Source organism: Chenopodium quinoa, unplaced genomic scaffold, assembly GCF_001683475.1.
Source record: "Chenopodium quinoa cultivar QQ74 unplaced genomic scaffold, ASM168347v1, whole genome shotgun sequence".
In the NCBI taxonomy this organism is placed as follows: domain Eukaryota; kingdom Viridiplantae; phylum Streptophyta; class Magnoliopsida; order Caryophyllales; family Amaranthaceae; genus Chenopodium; species Chenopodium quinoa.
Genome location: NW_018742577.1, coordinates 1640314 through 1652133, shown reverse-complemented (window position 1 = coordinate 1652133; position 11820 = coordinate 1640314). Strand labels below are relative to the sequence as shown.

Here is an 11820-nt window from a genome sequence, read left to right as displayed (position 1 = left end):
CCAACGTTCCTTTCTCGTCTTCTCTCTCCTAGAACCCTTTGCTCTGTCTAACTGTTGCTAGCCATGAACAGCTTCCAGCCACCACCACGCTGCAGCCTGATTCCAGCCAACGCGCGGCCTCAACGATCGCCGGAAAAACGCGAGCCGGCGTAACCACCGACGGCCTTTGAATGGCGCGCAACCCTTGCACGCAGCCTCCTACGGTGCCGCGACGAACATGAGAACAAAAACATCCCAAAATTCGAACAATTTCGAATTAAAATCAGGAGTTTCTAGCGTTTGATGTTCGAATTCAATCCCAAAACAAGATTTTGGTATCAATTTTCAATCTTATTGAATTAATTTGATGATTTTCATTCAAAATCAATTTGGGGAAAAAGTTAGGGTTTATAAGAACTTTTGAATCAACTCTTTGATTTCAAAACAAAAATAACAATTATTTACATGATTTTGCAATTGAAATCTAAAGAAAGCAAAGCCCTCAATCAATTTCGACACAACTTGTCGAATTAGAGGTAAAAAATATTCGATTTTCCCTTGTTCGAACCGATCCCCCCTACAATCATACAATCATCATCATCGTCGTCCGTTGGTGGGGGAAAGGGTTTGGGGTGGGGTCGCCGGCGTTCGCCCAAGCGCCGGCCGCTGGCAAGGGGGTGGGGGGAGGGTGGCTGACGGGAGGGGGGCAGTTGAGGGTGGCTGGGGTTTTTTTTTATTTTTAAACATTTTAATTTTTTTTTTATTTTTTATTTTTGAATAAACTTAACGGAGTTGAATAAACTTAACGGAATCCTAACGGATTCCGTTAAGTGATAGTGAAATTTAAATTATGTGATTTTAGGTGGTAGTAAAATAAAATAAAAAATTTGAGCGGTAGCAAAAGTGAAACAGGGGTGTTTTTGTGGTACCAAAAGTCAAAATTTCCTATAAATTATTATCAAATACTCCCTCTCTTTTTTAAAATGCCTCATAGTGATATTTTGTACATATCGATGCAAAACTTTGTTTAAAGTTCAATAATATCTTTAATTATCAGCAACTATAAATTATAACAATTGAATATTAATAATCTATTCATTGAGAAGATTCCAACAAGTACCCACAAGACTATTTTTTCTTATGTTTAATTTACAAATATTGTTCTAAGTATGTTTAATGAATAGTTTCAAAATCCCCAATGGGACACTTAAAAAAAACGGAGGGAGTACATTTTAAAATCCGGACAAGCGTCAGCTATATTACTACCTACTACCAATATTTATTAATTTATTATTTTATCATTTAAATATTATAAATAATTTATTTTATAATGGATTGATATGTCTGTAAGTTTTTAGTAAATACTGATGGTTGAACTCAATTATCAATTTATATACTCTATCACATCCTTCATATGAGAACCTTTTAGGCTTGAAGCGTGGATGTGGCATGAGGTCTCTCTTACTTAGCGCGAAACATTTTACTTGGAAGGTGTGGGTGGGTGTAGGAATGGCAACGATCGGATTCGGGTCATATGCGACTAAATCCGATTCGTTTAGTAAACGGACCCTGGATTCGGATCTGAATTCGAAAAATTTGAGTCCGATCTGACTCGTAATTTTTGGATCCGAACCCAGTCCGTTTATTCGGACCTCCAAATGATCCGAATTTTTTATTTTTTTTTTATTTTTTTGAATAATATATGATATACCTATAATTGCTTGTATTGTCCCTAATAAACTTTATCTGTTATATCATATTGGTGCGTAATAAATTAGAAAATATATAGGGTATAAAGTCTAAACATAACATATTTAAATTATTAATTAAGTTACATAACAAAAATTTGCTACAAACAAGCAAGGAATTGTCCCAATGCAAGTTATAAAGCATATCCTCGTACTCGGACTCGAATCGGATCAGAGTCGATCGGACTTTGTGCAAGGTCCAAGTCCACTCCGTCTCCTATTTGGATTCGGACTATTTTTAAACGGATTCGGATCGGATATTTTTTTCTTAAAATCGAATCGGATTCGAATCAAACCTAGATTGAATTTCCATCCTTAGGTGGGTGAAATATTAATTTAAGTTATATAAATAACGTGAAATCTTTACACATGATAAGATACCTAGTACACTCACACTTGCAATTAACAATAGTTTTTTTTAATACTAACACGGAGGTAGTATAAATAATGCGTATGGTTTGTGTGAACTTTGATCCCCTTTAATCACGGTCAACAAAGCGGCCAAAGTAATCTAAAAATTAAATTTGAAAAATTACTTCATAATCACGATAACAAAAATTATTTGTTTGGATTATTCAAAAAAACAAAAATAAAACTGAAATCGAAGCCACTGACACTATCCCACTTGCCAGACCATCTCTCCGTGACACACTCCCTCACACAACTCGCTCATCTCCACCGTACATCAAACAATCCCATAAATCGATGGCTCAACTCAAACTCATACCATACACCCCACCACACAATATCCCTCCACTTGACTCGTTTTCTTGACTTCCTTTCCCAAACAAATTCATTCAAGCAAATTCATATGACTCCAAACCACACTTGATTTTAGAATTTGTTTCTAAAGAGCACTTCAATACTCAAAAAATTCCCTCAACCCAAAATTCCAATCATGACATCCTCTAAAATGGATGAAGAGTTAAGAAAGGCAGCAGTGAGAGGAGATGTAGACTTCCTTAAAAAATGTGTTGAATCCAATAAACCCATCGAATACTACTTGACTTTCTATCCTGAGGAGGATGACCAATCTGGAAGAGCCCATCATGGCAACATCTTCCACATGGCCGCAAGGGAAAACAAAGAAGAGTTTATTAAAGAAGCCATGGGGATTTTACCTCAAGAAGCCAAGCACCAACTCCTTGTTCAACCAGGGTACGCAGAATGCAACCCTCTTCATGAAGCAGCCTGTGTTGGTAATGTAGTGATAGTAAAGATGTTTCTAGATGTTTATCAACAAGGATTCCGATCTCATCTTTTGGAACATCAACGACCCTGGTTATTCAAGGATTCCGATGGAAATAACCCTTGCTTTGTGGCTGTTATTAGTCATCAAGAAGAATGTGCGTTTGAAATTTATAAAATGGATACGGAGTTGATTTCCAATATGCATAGTTATCGTGGTAGCTCCTTAGTCTACGAAGCTGTACACAAGAAGATGAGCAACTTAGCTTTAGTCATTTTGAAGTCCCCCCATCCTATTAGTTGCAACGGCTACGATGGCTACACTCCATTCCACTCAATACATTATTTAATCGAAGGCTCAGGTAAACATGGTTATTATTAATATCTTTCAATAATGAACTTAATATTTTTTTTAATAGTTCTTTTACAAATAAATATTTAAATATAGGAAATTTCATGGGAAACTACCTTATTAATTTTTTATGAAAAAGAAGAAGGAAAACAAAAAGAAAATAAACGAACAGTAGATGTTGAAAGAGTAGTTAAAACTCCCATAATATGGCAATGAAAGCTTGTTACAACATTTTATACACACTTTATAAACTAAAGTACTTTATTATAACATATTTTATAAGCTAGTTTTTCAAAGCAACTGATTTTAATAAAAAAAAATTCCACAAAATTTCATTATTAATAGTGCGGGTCAAAGTTAGACGATGAAAAAACATGTGGTAAGTCAAAATGGAACAAATACCTCAATGAGAAAGTTGTATTAAAATAATATTGTACTTCGTACAACATCAAATTTTTTTAATTTTTAATTTTTAAGAGTAAGAAATAAGGAAGAGTTTAGGTACGTCTAACATCAATCAAACAAAATCTTATTACGTGGTTACCTTTTTCTTTATAAAGTATTCCGTATAATTTAGTAAGAGTTAACATATACGAATATATGTATATCAGTATATGTATATATACATGAACACACAAATATACACACATGTGCATAATTATAATCTTTGAAAATCTTTTTTTTTTTTTTTTATTACAGAAGAATCAGAAGAAATCTTTCGAGGACTACTTCAGAGAGAGCCAGAGCTAATTAAACAAAAAAATATGAATGGAGATTCGGCATTTACTTTGTGGGCATATTATGGTAAAATTTGGCCATTCAAAATTCTTTTAGATTGTAAGGATATCATCCAAGATGTAAATAAGATTTTCACATACTTGGTATCTTTAACGAATGATTATGGTTGCAATCCATTACACGACTTGGCTGAAAATGTCACGTTTACAAGCAATTCTACAAAAATTGCAGAAATGCTGATAGATATTTACAAAAAAGAATCACCAAGCCTTTCAAATAATCAACATCCTTGGTTAGTGAAGGACATTGATGGAAATACACCTTTGTCATTGGCCATAGCCCATAAGAATGAAAATCCCGCTATATATTTGTTGTCAGTGGATGAAAATGTAGTTACCGAAAGTAAGAAGAATGTTCTATTCTTGGCTGTCGAGGTTCAATGTCATACACTTGCCGAAGAGATATTGAAGATAATCGATAACAAAGGTTGGAATCAACTTCTTACGAATCATCAAAAGCTCAATATCTTGCACCTTGCTCCACTATGCACAGGTGAGTCGACGATCTATTTATCTTTCTTTTTTACCCTTCAGTTATAGCATTACTATTGATAATAGATAATATAAGATAATAGAGTATGTGCGAAGTTGATGATATTCTCATTAAGTTTAACATGTATTTATACACCTAAGAAGTATTGTAATCTAGGTTTACAAAAAATAATAACAAGCTAAGAAGATATACATACAAGCTGTTAAACGAGATAGATATTAGTGAATATTCACAAATGATAATTAAGAGAACATTCTACTCTAACTACTTTTGACTTGGTCATCGTTATCAGATAAAAATATGGATATCTCTTTAGTTTTCTCTTTCTCTTTCTCATCTTTACTATCCACTAAGGGACATCTACATTAAATATGCATAGAGCCATATAAGCATACAGATTGATCATCATCATCCTACCTTTAAATTAAAAGGGAAATTGGATTTTTCCCCACCCAAATTTAACATTCATCATCATCCTACCTTTAAATTAAATCACCCAAATTCCTTCTTCCGATTAAGTATGTGTGAGGATTTGTGATGTATTTTCATAAAACAGTAATCGCAAATAAATGAAATGATGGAGCAAAGCAAAGTACAGAGTAATTGAAGGATAGAAACTGAACGATCGTGTATAGTAGTTTTTTCATTTTTTTTATCAAATTATTTTTTTAAACCACAAAGTCATCCCAATAAAAGGTTTAAATTAGTCAAAATCTAATAAATGGCTGAAATTTAATCTAGTATAATGCCTACAATTTTATTGTAGCCATTTGAAAACTATCCCTATAATTTAAACTAAATTCTTAATCAATAAAATTATCCCAAATGTATACGTGTTGCATCCACAACCAAAATTTTTCGACCAATATTTTTTTTCTTAAAAAATAGCATGATAGAAAAAAAATTACTAAATACAAATTAAACTTACATTAATTTATAAACATAATATATTTTCCTTGTAAATACACATCTGAGTATGCTGGCGAGGAACTAATTTCTTTATATTTATGATATTTTGTGAGGAAATAGAGTCATTTAAAATCTTATTTATTACGCTTAATTTTTTCCTTTGTATTTTTTATGCAAATTTTTTAAATAGAACGAACAAAAAAATATAGAGAATATCATCTAAATATTAATTTCTAATATCTTTATTTATTACTTTCTCAATGTTTTATAAGTGATGCATATTCCTAAAAATCTCTGTTTTTTTAATGACACACTTTATTCCCTTTTATTGGAAACTTTCTAATATTCTTATACTTCCGACTCATTAGTTTCCTGTTTGGTTTATATGGGAAGTTAATTCTTATGAGAAATCATGTTGCATGGGATGTTACTTTCCACTTACAAATCCTAGCTAGGAATTTTGGTATTCCTGTTTAACTTTTTTTTTTTGTATAAATAAAAAGAGCTTGAAATTCCCGAGCCTCAAATTTTGATTAACCAAAGGGGACCACGGTAGTATATTTCTGAGAAATTCTAATTTCGATCCTATAATTTTTTACTCTTTTCACTTTACTACTTTGTTTTTATTACAGATACTTTACTACTATGTTGTTATCAAACAAACAACCCCATTTGCACATTCTCATAAATTTTGATTTGTTTCCCTCAATTTTAAAGATTAACCAAACAAGCTCTCTTGAACTCTTGCTTGGATAAAATAACAAATACGGAGTAAAATGTTTCGATCTCATAAAAAGCGAATGTACGAAGATTTTTAATTAACTAATTATACGAGAATATAAAATAAACGAAAAAGATGAGTCCAATATATCTGACATTAATAGTCTAATATATGACATTATTAATCTAATATCTTACATTAATATTCTCAAATTTGACATTAGTAATCTAATATACTCATGTCATGTATCAGATTACTATTGTCAGAATTCAAATACTCCGTACTAGATTACTAATGTTAGATTACTATAGTTATATATTAGATTATTAATATTAGATATTAGATTTCTCATGTTATATATTAGATTATTAATGTCAGATATTAGATTTCTCATGTTAAATATTAGATTAATAATGACAGATATTAGATTATTAATATCAAATATTAGATTATTAATGTCATATATAAGATTATTAATGTAAATATTAGATTATTAATGTCATATATATTGAACTCACGGTGAGTTTGATCTCAAGTAAAATATTTCCTAAAATAAATAAATAAAAAGTTGCCAATTATTTATTTAATTGTATCATGTCGATTGACTTTACACATAATTCATCGTGCACAACTTTGCAATTACTAATAACTTTAACTATTCATAGTTTAGATTTATTAAAAGTTGATATTATAAATACTACTTCCAAAAAAAAGAGTGTCAATTTTAACAATTGATACATGTCGACTTTTGACATTATATATGTAACATAAGTTAGCTAATAACGAACATAATCATGTATGATCATTTTGATTTTGTTTTCGATTTGTAATTTCAAAACCATCTTTTTATACAAGTAACTTTTAATAATAATTCGTTAAAGATACTACAGTTGAATTGATGCATTGAAAAATGTGTTAACTTAAAAAGTACAAAGGAAGTAAAATACACAATATAATTAGGCTTCTTTTACGTATATTGTTTAATTATGAATGATTGAATAAAAATTATTAAATAGCAATTCTTCTTTACAAGCAGAAAACTTTTGTGCACAACTAATGGAAAGCCATCCAGAATTAATCAAAGGAGTAGATAAAGAAGGATCTACAATAGTTCATAGTTGGGTAAAAAGTGACAAAGAATGGCTATTTAAATTCATATTGGAGAGCGAGTGGAAAGATCAGTTTGTAAAACTTGTTGATGTTAAGGATTACAATTATCAAGACAATCCTTTTCATGTTGCCGCAACTACCACTCATAAAGCAACAAACCAGATTGTACCACTCCTTGTTGAAGCTTACAAAGTACACAAATTTAGTTGGAGCGTAAATGCTATCTATCAATTGCCATGGTTTGAAAAGAATAAAGAAAACGAAGGGCCTCTACACTTGGCATTACACAACAAGCGTGAAGATCTTGCACTTTACATATTGTCACTACTACGGGATGATCAAATTATGGATGAACTGCTAGATTATTACGAGCCAGAGCACTCTACGTTGTTTCTTGCTATACAAAACAAGTGCTCTGAAGTAGCCAAAGTCATATTGGGAAAGTTGGATAAGCGAAGCAGGACCAAATATCTAAAAGATTCCTCGACTGGTCGGAATATATTGCATCTTGCTACAAGCTTAACAGGTATTAGTTTTTCGTTCCTTCATAGAATAATATTTAGCATTTATTATTACACATAATTTTACGAGATTAAAGGTACGAAGTATATGTTATTGGTTAATTACTGGCGCATAGCTGTTATTTATAAGGCAAATAAATAGCATGAATAAGACAGAAGAGTGACGAAAAATATTTTTCTAGTGGTACAAATAAGTATATTAATTGTCATCAAATATTATACCATTATTACTTATAATGGCTATAAATAGTACTACTAAAATAACCTATACTATAATAATATAAAATACATGTATAATGGTACATCAAAAAATACCACAGTAACTATAAAAGAAATTATGTGAATTTATAAGTTAGCCTTCATATATGCATCCCAAATAAATAGCATCTATGCGCCTAATTGCACTCTATGTTATTACATTGTTTGACTATCAATTGTTACTTTGCCTCACACTTGACGAAGACATGCAGGGATTAACTTATATTTCTAATTTGGCCTAGTGAAAAGAAGGGAGACAAATATAATAATAATAATAATAATAATAATAATAATAAAAATAAAAATAAAAAATAATAAAAAGGAAAAATTGCGGAATAATTCGACCTTCGTCTCATCCGCCCAAAATAATACCACCTCCTTTAATGTCAATTCGCTTCAAATGGTCCCAACCGATCAGCTAACTTTTTGTGACAAGTTATCTAACACGTATCAACACCTAATTGGTCCAAATAAAATTTAGAAAAAGTAGAAATTATTTTTTAAAGAAAATTTTAAAAATTATCAATTAATTTCTTAGAAAAAATCAATTAATTAAACGATAAACCACCAACCCCGCCGCACCAACCCCTTCCCCGTCCCAATTCCGGCCCTCCTCTACTTTCACGTCGCGATTCCAACCCTTCTCCCTTTCCCGTCCCAAAGTATTCTTCTTTGACGACGATGATAAGAGGAATGCGACGCTTATTGAGCTCGTCAATGAGATCGAGAATGGCGGAGGTGGGTTCAGAGATGGTAGATATCGCCGCCATTGGAGGTGGTGGAAGAGAGAAAGAAAGATTTTTAGGGTAGCTGGGTCTAACTTTTTTTTTTTTAAATTTATTATTTTTAATTTTAAATTTTAGATATATCACTTTGTGACACGTGTACTTTAAAACTAAACAAAAAATTACCTATTTAATAGGTTACCGGTCACTTGAGACCATTTTAAGCGTATTGACATCAAACGTCGGATTATTAAAAAAATAATTGAAAGGTAAGATTATTTTGGGCGGATGAGACAATGGTCGGATTATTCCAAGCAATGAAATTTTTTTTAATAACAATAATACCTCCATTTTTTCTTATTTGAAGTTTAAAATATTTTATATTTCACAAATAATACCCAAAGTTGCAAATATTATAAAACGAATGTAGTATATATATAAGAATGAATTTTAAAACTCCCTCCACTCTTTTATTATTTTTTTTAGTTTTTTTTATCTTACTACTTTTCATTTTTTTATCTTCTTATTTTGCTTTATTCTTTTTATGGTAAAGAAAATATCCACTTTTATCATTCTTTACCCACCATATGACCCACATAAATTTTATTAACAAACTTTTTCACTCCTACCTCTTTATTTATTTATTTATTTATTTTTTTAAAAAAATGACACACTTACCATTTCATTTTACATAAACAGACTATTGAATGGAAAGATAATGATAATTAAAGAACAAAGGAGTATAGTTTTATAGGCTTAAAGCATATACTCTCTCCATTCTCAATTTTTTTTTTTTTTTTGGTGAAAACCATTCTCAAATTATTGTGCTCTTTTCATAAGCTTAACTTTTAATTTTTATTTTTTGGATCCAATGCAATTGGAAATTGACAACTATAGTTAAGAAAAGACAAGTCAAAGGAAATGAGATTTTTATGATTCTAACTTTTTTATAAACTATGAAATTAGATGAAGAATTTGGGACATGGCTAGTTAATGAAGCACCAGAGTTCATCACCGAACAGGATAACAATAAACAATCACCTTGGGATACAGCATATGAAACTGGTTGTGCATGGTTTATAAAAGTTGTACTGAAAAAGGACCCGTTTGTATTCAATAGAGCACCCTTGGCTTGGATTAAAGCATGTGAGCACGGTCATGTCTCGGCTCTTCGTACCTTCATTGACCATAATCCAGCTGGTTTTCGAGATCTTTGTATTAAGCATAAGAATACTCCTTTGCATCGTATGAAACTGTCAAGTTTAACAGAATACGAAGAGCTTCTTACGATTCCACGCATGAAAGATCTGATCAATGTTCAAAATTCTCAAGGGAAGACACCTTTACACTTAGCAGTACAAAATCGAATATTACCTTTGACAGAAACATTACTCGGCATGGAAAAAATAGCTTATAACATCAAGGATGAGGACCAAAACACTCCCATTGATTTGTTGGAGCAAGCTTGCATAGACGATAGTGAATGGGTATGCTTTTCAATTTTTCTACTTCCTCCCTTACATATTAGTTGCAACTTTAGAATTTATTATATCTCACAAATAATACCCCAAAGTTACTTTAAGTAAATCACATTAAATCACAAAATTTGTGTACTTGTAGTTATCCATTTTATTGCAAACCATGTGCAGGAAGAAATGTGCCAAAGAATCGGCTTTAATCCATGGATAAAAACATCATACTTCCAGCGTAGGACCAATTTGTTAGAAGTGCGAAATTCACTATTTGTGGTGGCGGCTCTATTAGCCACTATTACATTTACTGCTGGTTTTACTCTTCCTGGCGGATTAAATCAAGAAAGCGGGGAAGCACTTTTAGCAAAGAAGGTTGCATTTTTGGTATTTTTGATGTCTAATACATTGGCTATGTGTACTTCCATGTTGGTTTTGATTTGCCTTGTATGGTCTATGGTCCAAGATTCGAGTAATTCGTTGGTATTGATTGATCGTAGCTTGGTGTTACTCATGGTAGCGTTTTACTCCACTATATTAGCATTTATGACTGGGGTCTATGTGGTTATATACCCAAAGCTTCTTTGGGCAGCCATCATAGTCATCATAATGTGCTCTCTTATTGGAGTTTCGGCGAACAGAACCTTCTTGTACAAAGTGCTATTGATCTCTTCAGCAAAGAAGAAGCAAAATCAGAGAGACCCAATGTATCTGCTTGAATTGGTGAGCTCTCTTGTCCAAGATATATATGTTAATAACTTTAGAGGATTATATATAATTGCTAGTTGTAAATTATGCATAACTTATTTGATGAATCTATGACTTTCAGGGTAAAGCTTTTCGGTGTTGCAAAAGGCAGTAGCAGCCATAAAGTTGAGTGAATTGAAGCAACAAATAAATTCAAAATTCTTGTAGTTATTGGCTTAAAATATTCTTGTGGTGTTTAGCACTTATCATAAGTACTTATTACATGTTTATATATATATATATATATATATATATATATATATATATATATATATATATATATATATATATATATATATATATATATATATATATATATATATATATATATATATATATATATATTTGTTAATCATACATCATTTGTTTTCAGTGTATTATTGATTTATATACTCTGTAATTTTACTTGATAAAGACATCTCTCCTAATTTTTCAAAGCATACGGTGTACGTAGTATATCAATATAAAATGTTGTTGATTGAATTGGTTTAATTTGCATGTATATTCGTAAGTCGTGTATAATTTTTGTATTTTTTCTTTTTTTTTACTAAATAATTAATGATACGCATTGTCAAAGTTACTATTGCTATTTAAAGTGGTGCAGTTTTTGAAAGCAAAGAATTTTATTTTATTTTTTGACAGGACAAAGAAGTACAAGTATTATTTGAGACATTCTTAGTGAAATGAAAACCAAAATAATGTCTTCTAATTAAGTGAATTGAGTGACATTTTTTTTTAAAGAATTTTTATGAGATTTTGGGCACTTAAGAATGTTGTGGGAGGTTGTTTAAGAACTATGTAGT

At 31.0% G+C, this 11820-nt stretch overlaps 1 protein-coding gene across 1 annotated transcript; it reads left to right on the top strand.

The window, feature by feature from the left end:
* Positions 1-2394: 2394 nt before the first annotated feature.
* Positions 2395-11237, top strand: LOC110720916. Its single transcript, XM_021900004.1, has 6 exons — positions 2395-3277; positions 3967-4557; positions 7224-7823; positions 9768-10288; positions 10451-10993; positions 11100-11237. Exons 1-6 carry the CDS (start codon positions 2626-2628, stop codon positions 11130-11132), a joined length of 2940 nt encoding a protein of 979 aa, XP_021755696.1. The 5' UTR covers positions 2395-2625; the 3' UTR covers positions 11133-11237.
* The last annotated feature ends 583 nt before the right edge of the window (positions 11238-11820 follow it).

Coding starts and splice junctions, on each gene's coding strand:
- LOC110720916 (XM_021900004.1), top strand. CDS start 2,626: ATGACATCCTCTAAAATGGATGAAGAGTTAAGAAAGGCAGCAGTGAGA. Junction 7,824..9,767: donor TCTTGCTACAAGCTTAACAG/GTATTAGTTTTT, acceptor CTATGAAATTAG/ATGAAGAATTTGGGACATGG. Junction 10,994..11,099: donor CAATGTATCTGCTTGAATTG/GTGAGCTCTCTT, acceptor TATGACTTTCAG/GGTAAAGCTTTTCGGTGTTG.